Source organism: Micromys minutus, assembly GCF_963924665.1.
Source record: "Micromys minutus genome assembly, chromosome: 2".
Taxonomy (NCBI): Eukaryota; Metazoa; Chordata; class Mammalia; order Rodentia; family Muridae; genus Micromys; species Micromys minutus.
This window is the reverse complement of record NC_137971.1, coordinates 78,536,468-78,552,108: the sequence shown is the minus strand read 5'-3', so window position 1 is coordinate 78,552,108 and position 15,641 is coordinate 78,536,468. Positions and strand designations below refer to the sequence as shown.

Here is a 15,641-nt window from a genome sequence, read left to right as displayed (position 1 = left end):
ATGAAGGTGTATTCTCCTGTGTCAATTCAAAAAGATCTACCAAACTGCTTAGCATGTAAGTCAGTAGAACATCTGCATAGCATGCATGAGGCACAGTTTATAACCAGTAAAATACAGAAAAACAGAGAGAGGATCTGTAGAAAGGAAGATACTGTCTCAAAAGAAATATAAAGCTGGTGGGTGTGGTGTCATATTCCTTTAATCCCAGCAATTGGGCATGAGAGGCAGGAGATTCTGTGATTTGAGGCCAGTATGGCCTACATAACAAGTTCCAGGCCAGCTGGGTCTACATAGGGAGACTATCTCAAAAAAAACAAAACAAAACAAAACCAAAAACAAATCAAACCAGAACACTGGGGTGTAGCTTGGTCGCAGAGCACTGGCAGAGTAAGAAACTCCTTCTATGCTTTCTATGTTCCAACAACCAAGTGTAATGTAACACAAGATGTTGCTACATATCTGCTGTTCCTGACACTCACTCCTTCATGAATCAAAATAAAAATACTCTAAGTAAGGAAAGCAATTTGTACCTAAAAGATTAGACACAAAACAATAAATTACTGCCAGGCAACATATTTTTGTAGTTGAACTTTTTGTGGCAAATTATAGCTATCATAACACTGACTTTTACATTTATGAAATTGATATGTTTAAAGTATTTTTAAATTGATATCTTTAAAGAATGGAATCATACCTGTAGACTCACTCTCAATATGAGGGTGCTCTTCTCCGGCTGTATTAGCAGATGGTAGCTCTATTAGAGCAAGTATGTTCCTAGACAAAGTAGAAAGGCCTGAAAGGTTCTGCTGCTGCTGCTGAGCTCTGTACACCTGCCTCAGCTGTCCGGAAATCTCTTTCCATTCTGCCTGGACCCACTTAGCCAAGGTCAGAATTGACTTAGCCACAGCATATTCAGCTTTCGCAGATTTGCAAAAAGATATCGCACAAGAACTCAACATTTCCATTGCGTGTGTTGATTGGCCTACAGGGAAAAAAAAAGGGGGGGGGGGGGGAGAGCACATACACATATAAAACCACTAATTTACTCTTAATAGTAAAATAAATTATTTCAAGATGAAGTAATTACTTATTTTTCTGTTTTTAAAAACATAAATTCAAGGTGGTGGTGCACACGTCTTTAATTCCAGGTCTTGGGAGGCAGAGGCAGTAAGATCTCTGTGAGTTCAAGGCTAGCCTGATCTACAGAACAAGTTCTAGGACAATCAAAGTTACACAGAGGAACCTTTCTGGAAAGAGGCAAAAAAATAAAAATAAAAATAAAATAAAATAAAATAAAATAAAAATAATAATAACAGCTTTCTACAACTCTAGTTCCAAAGGATACAGCACTTTCTTTCTAATCTTTGTGGGTACCAGGCACATACGTATATGGTACATAGATACACATGGAGGCATTCAACCCATAAATAAAGTAAGAAAAAATAAAACAGAATACCACAAAGCCAGACAGGCATGGTGACAGGTCTTTAATCTCTCAACAATCAGAAAGCAGAAGCCAACCTAATTCACATAGTGAGTTTAGACCTTGTCATAATAACAGTAACAATAATTTAAAAAAAAAAAAATTCAAGCACTAGGAAAATGGAACAATGAGTAAGTGCTTGTTGTGTACACAGTGAAGACTACAGTTTGAATCTCCATAAATGCTGCGTGGGCATGACAGACTACCTGTAACCCCAGCACTCTGAGAGGGGACATGGGTTCAAGTGAAAAATCCTGCCTCAATAATATAAGATGGATAACAATCAAGGACATCCACTGTCAAGCTTTGTCCCACAAACATATATTCCAAAGGAAACAATTGAATCCAGGCATAATCAAGGATCTTTGAAAACATGTCTTACTGAAGGACACTGTATTAAACTTACGTCTTTTGGAAACTACTATTAAATATCAATTATAAAACACCATTATGCCATAAACAATCTTCTACAAAAGCTGGAAATAATTTTTTCTAAAATACTTCTTTATCCCACACACAGAAGCATGCATATAGCTTACTAACCTGCTGTATATAACAATTTGGTTTTTTCAATATCAAGCTCAGGCCCCCATTTTTCATCCACTTGACCTTGAGTGGACAGTTTTTTAAAGTGCTGGACTAAGTCCTGGGCAGTGGTTGTCTTTCCCAGCTGAACCTCACTGCACTGTGCCAACAGTCTTGTCGCCAGTGACACATTCCCCCGTTTTCTAGCAAACTTTGCTGCCGTCAGACCTAATTCCATGAGATGGCTTCTAATTGGTACTGTTTGTTCTGGAAAGAAGAAAATGTTTCATTAGTTCCCAACTTACTTAACTCCAGAAGCATATTCTTCTTCACTGTCTCTTAACCCTCAAACTTCAACAGCACAGTGCTTAGCAGACAGCAGTGTTTAAATGAAGAAATACTATCAAGTACAGCAAAGTAAAAATCATTCTCTACAAGAAATTAACTGTGTAACGTGAACTGTCAGAGAAGAGCCTCCATCAGAGAATGGAGAGACAGCTTTCAGTTTAGAACATCTGCTACTACTCTTACAGGGCAGTTGTATTCCCAGCACTCACATGATGGTTCACAACTGCCTGTAACATCAGTTCCAGGGGATGCAGCACCATCTCTGCCCTCTAGGCACACATGGGATACATATACAAATGCAGGCAAACACTCATATACAAAAAAATAAAAGCATAACTTAAAAATGGTGAACACAGCACATTAAAAAAGAATGAAAGGAAAGAAGGAGGGGGAAGGGGAAAGAGAAAGGGAGTCTTGACCAAATAGCAATAAAAAGTTAAGGTCAAAGAAGTCAAAGACGCTCCTCCCTTTTCCCTTTCATTGCCCCCTAGACAAGGTATCTATCCTGTGGCTTTAAAGCCATACCAATGCTATGATTCCTGAGTTTGTAGCCCAGAACTGTGTCCAACCTACCAGTGAGCACTTATATTCCAAAGCCTTTGGAACATGGGTTAAGTCAATTTCCTATCACTCCATGAAACTGTTCCCTTCTTCTGTTTATTCTTTCTCAAAGAAAGGCCCTCTACCTGAGCAGGTGCTTGACAATTATGTTAGAATTTACTTTCAACATTCACAAAATTTGCTTTTTACTGTCATTCCCAAATACCTTACTTAGCAGCAGGAAGCCGGTCCCTTTGCCTCATTCCTTCTTAGCATCCTCTAATCCACAAGCCAACTTTCAACTGAAATGATCACACAGAAGTAAACCTGAAACTTTATTTTTCTTAAAAACCCACTGAGCCCTTTCCACTGCCCCTCTGAGGGGTTTCCACTGATGCCTTATACTGACCTCCCACCTCAATTGTACCAAGTTCTACTGTCTCTCAGGCAAACTGAGTCACCTAAGAATTAGTTTGTCTCTAACCTTCACATCCTGAGTAATGCACCCCACCTTCCTTATTTCTACCCTCAAATTTTAGATTAAATGTTACTTCTCCCTAAAGTTTGCTACTATCTCCTGTTGCATGCTATGTTAGCTGCCTACATATATACTTCCACTCTACTCAGTACTGTGATGTTCATTCATTCACTCGGTTTTCCCTGTTGGACTCTGAAATATCCTTGGTTGTAACAATGAAGCAAACAGGCCCACCTTGCTTGCCTTTATTTGCTAACTAATCACAGTACGTGATACAAACTACTACTTCTAGATCTTGTCCAATGAATAAAACTGACTGGGAATGGAGTTGTATATCCAAATGTTAGGTTACTGACTTTCCAATTTTAAGCAATGTTTCATATAGCAAGGAAAAGAGATGGTGGTATTTTCAACCCTGTTATGCCTCATCCTGGGCTAAGGCTTTTATATATCTCACCTCAAAACTGAGATAATTCTCACATAAATTATAAGAAAAGCAGCTCAGAAACACTTCATGCTAAGGGCCCTAAATTTGCAAATGCTGAACTAGTGTTCTAAACCCAATGAGAAGCTATCTTATGTAGATGCCAATAACTGTCTGGTAATCCAAGGCATATTTTGGAAGTGGATTTACTTAACACTTAACACTTAAGATCTATTCAGTAACTTTAGTCAGTATAAAATCAACTAAAACTATAGAACTGAGGCAAGGCACTATTCTATAGCAATAAAATCAAAAGAAAAAAAACCCACAAAACATAAAATTTGTATACTCATTCTCATTCTCAAATATTTCATCTGAAGCATTTGAAAGTCTTTAACATTTGAAGCACATACTAAATGCTGAAGAACTTGTACAAAGAACACAAGCAAGCCTTACTACTTCATTAAAAATAGGCAAAAAATGCTGGGCATGGTGGCACACACATTTAATCCGAGCACTGGAACTCTTAATTTCATGGAACTCTAATTTCAAGCATAGCCTGGTTTACTTTGATTCAGAGACAACCAAGCTACACAGTGAGACCCTGTCAAAAATAGAAAAGGCCAGGCAAGTATCTGTGAGGTCAAGGCCACCCTGGCCTGAATAGCATGTGCCAAGGCTACAGAGAAAGAGGGGACTTGCCTCTTCCCCAATAGAAAAGTAGGCAAAAGGTATTAAGAGACAATTGAAACATAAAGCACACAATAGCATCTGTGAAAATAAAATGAGGAAATGCACTATCACCAAGAAAATACAAACTAAAACCATGAACTAAAATTACACCCACTCCAGTGACTAAAAAAGTAACAAGAGAACAACTAAAACATTCATAAAATACTAAAAAAAAAAAAAAAAAAAAAAAAATTAAAAAGGCACAACTACTATCTAAGATACTGAATTATTTACAAAGTTGAAACCCAATGACTCAACAATCTCACTCCTACACTAACTCAAGAAAAACACTGATTTGACTGTGGTATTGAACATGAATATATTGACAGTCTGTCCTGTCAATTTGACAGGATTTCGAATCACCACAGAAATAGACCTCTGAATGCATCTGTGAGGGTGTTTCCAGAAAGGTTTAACTTTTGAGATGGGAAGACGCACCCAAAAAACCATCTAGGTACTGGTCTATGGGCTGGAGTCCCACACTGAACAAAAAGGAAAAAGCAAACTGAGCATTAGCATTTATCTCTGCTTCCTGGAGGCAGATGTGACCAACTACCTTGCATTTCTGTCTCCATGATTTCCCTCAAACTTTGAGCCAATATAAACCCTTCTTTCCTAAGTTTATTGACAAGCTTTGGTGGAAGCATCAAGAAAAATACAAACATTCAAAGCAGCTTCATGCTTAACTACCCAACTAGAAAAACAGAACAAACTCATACCAGAGAATGGAAAAATAAGCAAATGGAGACACCAAATACAGTAGCACCCAGCACAATCCCATTTATGTAAAGACATAGCAAAGATAAATCTGATTTACAGTGATAGAAAGCAAATCATCAACTGCCTGAAATGAGGCAATGGTAAGAAAATGAACATAGACACACAGGATTTTCTGGGTACACAGCATTAGATGGGAGAAAACTCAAACTGCATATTTAAATGTGTAATTTACATCTCGGTAAAGCTAATTTAAGAAAAAGAAAATCGGGCTAAGAGGTAACACAATGCTATTAATCCCAGGACTTGAAAGGCAGGTGGATCTTTTGAGTTTGAAGTCAACCTGGTCTACATGACAAGTTCCCTAAGGGGTTGGTGAAAGAGATGGGAGAAGAAGATATTACCTTTAATTTTCTCTAACAGTTGATTCTGGTACATGGTATATCTCAATGCCTGCATCCATGGCCGCACATCATGCTGTTTACATGAGCGAAGAGCGTCACTAAAGAGCGGGATCAGACAGTCCTGGCAGACAGATAGAGATGTGTGTAAGACAGTCTCTCCTAATAAGCTCAGGATAGACTACAGCCTTTAGAGCTATTCCAACTTTCCTACAACTTCCCATCATGTTTCTTGAAAGCTATGGTTCGTGTATTTGAGAAACTGGTCCCAGCTGGTAGAACTATTTGGGAATAATTGGGCAATGTGGCCTGTTGAAGGAATGGAGTAAATGGGGTAGGCTTTGAGGTTTGAGCATTCAATGTCTCTCACTCTCTCTGCCTCCAACTTGAAAATCAAAACATTCAGTCTCGACAGTCTGTCATCAAGATCTCTAACACCTGAAACTCTAAGCTCCAATCAAATACTTTCTTTTATAAGCTGCCTTGCTCATGGTATATAATTAAGGCATTAAAAAAGAAACTAAGCCATACACAACCAGAAAACCATTGTTCTATTAAATAAATCCAAGATGTTAAGTAAACTTCTTAGTATATTTACTAATAAAGTATTTTTGTAAAGAACATGTATTTACTATATACCAGAATTATAGAAAAGCATTTAACTACTGATTCTATATTTTTCAAAGATCACAATTCCTTTGCAAAGATTCTCTATTAGTTGAAACTTACTCTATTTAGTCAAATCTAAAATTAACCTGTAAGAAAACCCAAAAGGCAAAAACCTATACTAGTTCTTCTGTTTGCCCTATACTACCACAAATGAAAATCTGTCTAGAGGGGGCAGGAGAGATGGCTCATTGACTGAGGGGACTAGCTGCTGCTCTTCTAGTGGCCTCAAGTTCAATTCCCAGCTTACAACTGTCAGTAATACAAAAATCAAGCATCCACATAGAGACATACATGCAGGTCAGACACTAATGTACATAAAATAAAAAATTATTCTTAAAAAATTTTGTCTTAAAGTATATTTTAGACTTCTGAATTTACCAGTTTACTCAATTACAAATTCTACTTTAAAAACTGAGAAAATGACATTTTTGACCTATACTATTGTGAACTCAGAAAAAATTCTTACAAAAATACACTTCAGGGATGGAGAGATGCCTTGGTGGTTAAAAGCACTTGTTGCTTTCTTTCAGAAGACCCATGTTAAATTCTCAACACCCCATAGTGGCTCACAACCATCTGTAACTCCAATCCTAGGGGATCCAATGCCCTCTCCCAGTTTCTAAAGACACCAAACATGTAAGTGGTGCACAGACATGCATGCAGACAAAACATTCATATACATAAACTAAAGTTTTTAAAATGTAAGGAAAAAACAGTAACAAACAATAATCTACACACCTCTGTTGAAAGTCTATTAGAAACCGTGTTCTCCAATGCAGAGGAGCAGTACAGCTGCAGGGTACTCAGTACTGGCAAGGACTGTGACACCGTTAGTGTAGACAATCTCAGTGGTCCAATAGCGATGCGAGAGGTTTGCTTCAAGTACTTTACCACATTTCTGAAAGAACGTATTTGCTATCAATTAACGAGATTCTTCAGCTTGTAGTCACTAATATCAAGTCACTAAGGAATTATCACTTGTTTGACAACAAAAATTAGGGGTCATAGAAAGAAAAAGCAGCCTGCTCTATAGTAGATGAGCAAAATAAAAAATTTAATTTTGAAGGTTTCTACATATCTAGTTTCAATCACAGCCCCCCTTGCAGTAACCTGCCAGTGTACACTAGTGACTCACTCGGTTAAGGATTGCCATTTCTGATCTTGTTCCACATGGTTTAAAGCAGTTGCCAGGAAGACCGAGCTTCTCAACAGTTGGACTTCAATGGATTTCTGAAGCTCCCGTGGGTCTGGGCTTAGCATGTTAGGAAGCAGCTTTTTCATATCTAAACAGGTTAGATAATTAATTTGATCTTAATGTAGAAAAGTATTAATATATTCTGACAATACTTAAAATTGTTAATGAAACTTCCTTTCATTAAGTTTAGGTAGTTAGTCATAAAGCATTTCGGATCACAATACAAACAGCATTATTCAACATAAAATTATACTTACTGCCTCTAAGAATTACCCGCCCTTAAAGTGCAAACACTAACAAGCAACCTATTTTCCCACTTCTTTTCACATTCATACTTTGCTCAAAAATAGACTAAAACTTGATTCTAAAAAGGATTTAAGGATTTCAGTGAATTTTCTTCCACTTTAGTTCATGTATTCATCCTCAGGTATCATCTTTGCTTTAAGACAATCTCTCATTGACCACCCTACTCTACCTTCCTTTCTTGAAGAAATCTTATGGGTTGAACTCAGCTCTTCGTGCTTGTATGACAGTTTAGTAGCTGAGCTAGCTACTCAATCCCAAGCTCATTTGTATATACTTAGCTAAGTAGTAGCCAAATTCATTTATACCAGAAAAACTAAGACAATCCTTGAACAAGTAAACTATAATTATTATGGACTTGAAATTAAGTTGAGAGATCAACCAGTCAGCCCACTAATTTAGAACCTTCTATAAGAAAGCAAAACTACCAGGTAAAGTGGAAACTGTCTTTAAACACAGCACTCAGGAAGGAAACAGAGAAAGGAGGATCTCATGAATTCAGGCAAAGTCAACATACAGAATTCCAAGGGAATGAAAACACACACACACACACACACACACCAAAATTCAGAAAAAAAATTAATTTTAAGATAATTTGTCTCTCATTCTTAAAACTGAATGCTTTTTCTAAAATGTAAACAAAAAATTGATTACATGGAAACAAAACTGACACACTGACTTACAAATGTCAAGAGGAAAATTGCCTTTTCATTAATACATACACCATGAATGAGCCTGGCTGATTTTTAGAGCTCTCCACAGAGGTCCCTGAGAGCCTTACACAATGCAGCCTACTTTCAAAACCATAGCAGAGCTCTGAATGTCACAACAGCAGTAACTGTTTTGTACTTTCTCAAACTAAATGTCTATTTTCATCTCAAAGTATCAACATCACCTCTTTCCAGTTTAGTTTTAACTGAGCCATTTTTCATTTGCTTTATTAACAATTAATAGCACATCATTAATTCTCCTTCTTTGTACAGTCTAGGTCTCCAAATAAATATACAGAAACTTACTAATTTCCTAGGGAAATATAAGCTATCCAAAACTTTAAAAAATGTTATGAAAAAAATTAAAACCGTTTTCAAGTACCTATTTTTTCTTTTGACCCTCCAGCAAGCACGTTAATATTTTCTCCCGGTAATAATTCCAACTGCTCAGTGCATTCAACAAATTCTCCAGACTCAAAGCTGCTTAGTGACCTGTAATTAAAATATCCATCAGCTTGTGTTAGGCCTTACCAGCCCTGTATAACCACTGGGGCTGCCGGGAGAACAAGCACTAGAAGGAAGCAGCCATCTAAAGAAATGGCATTTACAAGCAATGCACCGTTTTATCTTGATGTGTCTCCCATCACCTCAGTAACACTACAGCTGCAATGACAGAAAACCGGAAGTCTTAACCATGACAACCAGTTGAGCTTTCTTACCTGTCTCCTTCATCTTTCTGTGTATTGTAGTGGGTGATCCAGGTGCCTGTTAACACACTAGCAGGAATCTCTATGTTCAAATGAAATGTCTTCAACACTTGCTCTCTCCAAGCCACTGCATCCTGCCAGCTTGCCTCTTTGCACACTGAGAGCCTACACTCTTTCCTTGAAGTCTCCTTGTGAGTTTTGTACTTAGCATTGACTCCTTCACTGAGTGTCTGATTTTTATGAGATTCATTTACCCTCCCTGAAAGAATTCCAATTTTTTGTTTTCTTTTTCTATGGCCCTAGTGCTCCAATGCCAAAATGAGATGCATGAGTCATCCACACTACTCTGCTGTCCTACCACAGATAACTCTCCAATCAGTAGGAAGATTTATGTTCTCAGTGTCTCTTCTATCTAAGACAAGCTCTCCACTGGTTTGGAACTCACTTATATAACTAAGGATGAAAGTCTTGACTTTTCCACTCAAGTGATGGGATTACTGCCTACACCTACCCACCACCAGCCCACCCCGACTCCCCTGCTTTCCTTATCTGCCTCTCTTACTGGTCCCTTCTCATATCACTAGGTCTGAAAGCAGCAATGGAAATGTTCATCAGCTGCTTTACCCAACTCTTGCTCCAACCTACACCAGTATAACCAGCTATTTCACCAATGAGACAGTGAGAGTTAAGTACTGGCTGCTGATAAATTCTTTGTGGTTAGTGACTAAAACAAGAACCTGGGTTTTCTGGTAGCAGAATTCCCATGTTCCCACTGCTCTACAGTTCTTGACTTTCAGCTAACCTCCTCCTCCAAACAAAACAAAACAAAAATCTTACTATTTTCATTTCTATGGTCCTTACTCCAAGTATCCACAGCTATCCTGAACTGTCTATGCCTAACTACTTTCCCTGAGATGCAGAAAAGATAAGACTACTTAATGCTTTGTCAAGGTTTTTTCTTGTTTCTTCACTCTCCATTTTGAAGAGCTAGAAGCAGTGTTTGGTCCTGCTACACTAAACCCTGATGCTCACACAGATTGTTTTTAGTTATCAGGAAGGTGACAGCAAACCTACTCTGATGAGCTTTGCCATATCAATTTTGAGAATAATTAAAGAGGAACAAAGAAAAATAATTTATAGCTGTCCACAAACTCTCATCATTAAAACAAAATGTCTGACTACTCAACAGTACTTCAGAAACACAAGCTGTCCTGTGTGCACCTCTCTAAAGCATTGCCTTTTTTATGTATAATGACTCCACCTTCCCACTAAGCAGATTTCTTCCTTGCCTATTAGCTTCCTTTTATACACATCACCAACTTTAGTACTTCCCACCATAGAAAAGGCTACTTATTGACAGGATAGACAATGCAGACTGGTAAGTGGTAGATGCAGCCCTTACTTGATATAATTGAAATCGGCCTTCAGATTTAGTGAGGTGCTGTTGGCATTCTTCTTCAGGTCATGGACTGCATTCTGCCACTCCTGCACAGCAGCCCAGTCAGCAATAGAGATGTAGCACTCACACGCCTTATTTCCTAAATAGTTGATAACTTCAGGAGAAGACTCAATTGATTTGGACAGCACAGTTTTTCTGGATTCACCTGAAAGGTATTTTTTTTTTTTTTAAAGACAAAATTGACAAATATATTAGGAAAAAAAAGGCAGACTCCTGGAAATATAGAATACATTTACCTGCACAAAATGAACAGTAGCTTTGGCATATTTTTAAGGCAAACACTGAATGCTCACCATTTAGAGAGTGTTTGGGGCTGGCACTGTTACGACCAGCGTTGGCCAATATGAGAACAGACTTGTCAAAGCTGGAGATGCAGCAATCAACACCTGTCATGGCACACAGGTGCTCCTGGTACTCCACAGAGGCCTTTTCAAACCTTAAATGCAAACATACAAGTCTTATTTTTTTAAAAAAATTACTCAATGTATAGCATTCCTAAAAGACTTAATGGTGAGAGAATGAATTACTCAATGAATTGCGCCTGAACACTGAGTCAGTTACTTGGAGGAGAAAATTAGAATCGTGTCTCACACCAAAACAGTATAGAACAACTAGTGGAAACTACCAGTAACAACTTTAATATTCAACAATAAAGTATGTAAAAAATTAACATATATACACAAATAGGTAGTAGTAGCCATTAAAATCAGACTGCAGAATATTTACCACAGTAAAATGTTTTTAGAATATGACTGTGTAGAAAAGCCAGGTAGCTCCACAGGTGTGCTGTTTCTGTAGCAGAGGAAGACACTACCCTCATAAGAAATGGAGCTTTAGGCACACCAAAACCTGCAGACACCAGGCTATTTCCAAATTTAAGTGGTTGTTTCTCTCTCGAAATTCTAAGAACTACTTAAAATGTACATAAGACATGCATGCCCTAAGCTCAAAACTGAATCCATCTGCACATGTAATTCCACAAAACTATGAGCAAACACTCCAGCAGCATACAGTGTAACACCAGAATCTAATATGGAAGGTTTCCTATCACAAATCATGTTTAAAACTATTTATGAAGGCTAGAGAGATGGCTCAGTGGTTAACAGCACTGACTGTTCTTCCAGAGGTCTTGAGTTCAAATCCCAGCAACCACATGGTGGCTCACAATCATCTGTAATGAGATCCAGTACCCTCTTCTGGTGTGTCTGAAGACAGCTACAGTGTACTCATATAAAATAAATATTTAAAAAAAAGAAGAATAAAACCTACTTATGAAATTGAAAGACCTTGCTTTCCAGTATGATTTCTCATAACTTCTGACTCAAATGAGACATTCATGCATGGCTGCTAATCAAAAAACAAAAGATGCCTTCTACTTAAGTGATTATTAGTAGGCTTCAATGCTCAGAGTGAACAAAGCCATTTTCACTATTATACAATACAAAGAATTTGAACATAAAAATACCATTATCCATTTCTTTCCTTCTTACTTACCTCCCTTCAGCCTGCTGGGCTACTGAGTTAATCCAGAGAAGGTTTTTACCAACAGCTGAAGATGACCAGACAGCAATTCCTTGTATAGCTTCAGGACAATGGAGCTCACACAGTGCTTCTACCACCATCATGATAGTTACTTCCAATTCATTCCCCTGGAAACAGCAGGCAAAAGATTAATCAGAGACCCCTCTATACCACTCAAATTCAATTCTCTACTGAACTTAACATCTGGTCACAATCTATATATATTTAACAATTATTCTCACAATATTTAGCTTAGATAGCTTAAGAATCATCACAAAACATCTATTCTGAACCTAATTAAAGAACTTTCCCACACATTATATATTTCACAGACAAATTCCTTACTAATTCCTCAAGTCTAGGTATTTAGGAACAAAACATGCATATTTTTAACATGTTCTATGTAGAAAACATAAGTAACTTTTATGGGTCAATAATGGCAAGTAATGGGAAGTACACGTTTTAATGGGAAGACATAAGTTTTGTAAGACACCGAAGAAGCCTTGAAAAAGAACTAAAGTTAGCTAAAGTTATCTATAGATTGAGTTCCATCAGAGACAAAACTCAAATTCCTGCAGTCAGTTCTAATGCATTCTAAATACACCACATTACCTGAGAGAGACTATTTGTTTTCATTTCAGTAAGCAAGTCAAAGCCGTGCCTCACTGTCACTGCAGGCTGACCTGCCAACAGTCCAACCCTCATGATGGAGAGACGGATCCGAGTGAGCCAGTCTTGGCAAGTTTGTCGGTTAGTATAGAAAAAAGTCCTAATGACCTTTAAAAAAGAAAGAAAAAAAAGAACTCGGAACTAGTGCCAATCATGGTGAAGATTCCTCGAATACGCATAATCGGAATCCAGACGAACTGTGATCTCATCAGTATACACCCCACCGGGGTTCACAATCTATTACCAAAGCATCACCATTCCACAACACCAACCTTGGGAGGTGATGTTAATGCATTGGCACATCCCTCATAGGCATTATACATTAATTTCTCCAGGTTCTCCAGATACTGAAGCAAAAGAACAAGTCTAAGCTGATTGCTTCCATGACCTTCATCATTATCTGCAGTGGTCCACTGACTAACATCCTGGTCAGGGTTTAGTGTGTGGGCTGCAAGACTTCTAATGATACCTTAAAACAAAGACAGCAACACTCTGTATCAGAGAAAAGCCTTAGGAAATCAATTTACCCAGATATCCTGTTTATATATTTATCAACTTAAAACAAAAAGCAAAGATTAGAAAACTCTCACTTTCTGAGGAAACTGTGTATATTATCACCACAACTTCTGAACAACAGCACACATGCACATCACAAATTCAACTAAAAACCCTTATCTAGAAATTGCTCAGTTAAAAAAAAAAAAATGTAGATTGTCCTGAAGCTGTTTTAATGTTAATTTCATGTCCCCAAGAAGGACAGCCTAGTCAAGTGATTGTATGAGGTGACTACATCTGAACCTTCCCATTTTAATTAGAAAAATAAAGGAGGGCCAGTGATTAGGTGGGGTAAGGGAGGTGGAGAGAGGGTCAGAGGTCAGAGGAAGGAGAGGAAAACTCCAAGATGGAGATCCAGAAAGATGAACTAGATCCAGCTGGGCTTAACTGGCATTAGTTATGAACATTTAAAGATTTTATAGGTCTAGTATCTCATATAGAAGGGCAGTTTGTATCTTTGTCTATTTGATGAAATCTTGTTATGAGGGTTTGTGGGTTGAGAACTGAATATATAAACCTGCATAAAAAGCTATCGGGCATTGGAGTTGTTTGTGTTGGGATCTGAGGTAAAGACTGAGTCAATAGGGAAGGTGGAGGAAAACCACCAAAAAAAGGAAATCCTGTGAACCAAGTGAGAACTGGGTGGCGGCTCAGACTGAACAACAGAGGTGCGTGAGGCGTGCAGGGGTCCATACTAGAAGCAGGCCCGTGGAGTGAGACTTCGAGGCCGATAATGAGATACATTTTTTTAAAATTATTTACTGCAACAAACAAAAAAACTCTAAAATCTCTATCAATATAAGGAAGCCATAAAGTTAAAGACCTAGAAACTCATCTGCACCAAAAGTTTGAAAAATGACAAATTGCTGGTTACCTTCAATTGTCTGGAACGTGTCCTGAGCTCTGCCCAGTGGGGTTCGCAACTTTGAAAGAACAGTAAACTGCGCAGCTTCCCAAATAGCCCACTGCCAAAGGACAGCATCTGTCTTTAGAAGATTTCGGGGAATTGTGGATTGGTCACGCTTATCCAGCCTCTGGCAGCTATAGAACAATCTTTCTAACCAATTGTCCTTCCTGGGAAAAGTAGTTTCATATGTAATAGACGATGACAACTCCATTTTAATAATCAAAACAAGTGCAAGGGGAATGGGAGTAATGACCAATTTTTCATACCAAAAGAAGACTGCACAGTAAGAACAGGCTGGGGTGCACAGCTCCTGACAATTTGGCTGCCAGGTTACATTTCATTCACTATAACTGAACTTCTCGACATTATCATACCTCCAACCCTCCCTCCAATGGATTCCTGTTGATCAGATCAATTGACAATCACAAGTGAATGTCGCAGCTCATTTTTGCTGATAAAAACAGCATCTTCAAAGCAGTACTATCTCTAAATCTGATGAAAACCAAAGTAAACTACCAAAGAATATCGCCTTCCAATCTGGCACCTTGGATAATAATTTCTCAAATCTGGGTGTAATTATCGGTCTTAAAAGTACCTTTTTCTAATCAGTCTTACCCTGTTCGGTGAGAGTTTCCATACAAAATGAAACTGATGACATCAGAAAAGTCCTGAGGGTGGAATGTGTTACTTGGTGCTTTACTCATGTGGCTTCTCAATGCTAAAGAAATCTCCTGAATCTCTGTGTGATTGTTATTGCTGTGAATAGAAAGCAGTCATTATTATCATGTAAGATGTTTTAGAATAAAGAGCAGCAGATTCTATAAATGAGATACTGTACACCATTAAAAGCACAAACAAAATCGAGGCTTAAAAATAAAATAGAGAACATCAGACATGGTGGTCAATGCCTTTAATCCCAGTATTTAAGAGGCAAAGACATGTAGATTCTGGAGTTCAAGGGCAGTCTGGTCTATATATCAGATTCTAAACATAGTTAAGGTTAGGTAGTAAGAACCTATCTTTAAAGACAAAATGTACAAAATGAAGGGGGTGAGATTATAATGTCACAATTTTAGAATCTTAAAACTCAAAATGATGATACAAAGGGCTAAAGAGATGGTTTAATGTTAAGAGTATTTGCTGCTCTTGGTGCTCTTCCATGAGACTTGAGTTCAGTTCCCAGTACCCACAAAGGGGCTCACATCTGCCCCTACTTCCAGACCCTAGGAATTCAACAACAGGGCACAGACACACATATATGCACACAAACTCAGGATTGTACACACACTAAGTAAAGT

The 15,641-nt window shown here is 38.0% G+C and overlaps 1 protein-coding gene across 3 annotated transcripts in view; it reads right to left on the bottom strand.

Moving 5' to 3' along the window:
• SMG1 (SMG1 nonsense mediated mRNA decay associated PI3K related kinase) overlaps positions 1-15,641 on the bottom strand; it is a gene marked incomplete at its 5' end in the record, with an annotated part of 98,913 nt that overhangs the window by 37,032 nt on the left and 46,240 nt on the right. For all 3 annotated transcript variants that reach the window (XM_080912416.1, XM_080912415.1, XM_080912414.1), the window contains 13 exons: positions 695-982; positions 2,027-2,275; positions 5,652-5,772; positions 7,056-7,215; positions 7,453-7,600; positions 8,908-9,017; positions 10,635-10,836; positions 10,985-11,127; positions 12,186-12,340; positions 12,825-12,989; positions 13,154-13,350; positions 14,311-14,510; positions 14,959-15,099. In XM_080912416.1, coding sequence (XP_080768542.1) covers positions 695-982; positions 2,027-2,275; positions 5,652-5,772; positions 7,056-7,215; positions 7,453-7,600; positions 8,908-9,017; positions 10,635-10,836; positions 10,985-11,127; positions 12,186-12,340; positions 12,825-12,989; positions 13,154-13,350; positions 14,311-14,510; positions 14,959-15,099 — 2,279 coding nt within the window. The remainder of the gene's footprint in view (positions 1-694; positions 983-2,026; positions 2,276-5,651; positions 5,773-7,055; positions 7,216-7,452; positions 7,601-8,907; positions 9,018-10,634; positions 10,837-10,984; positions 11,128-12,185; positions 12,341-12,824; positions 12,990-13,153; positions 13,351-14,310; positions 14,511-14,958; positions 15,100-15,641) is intronic.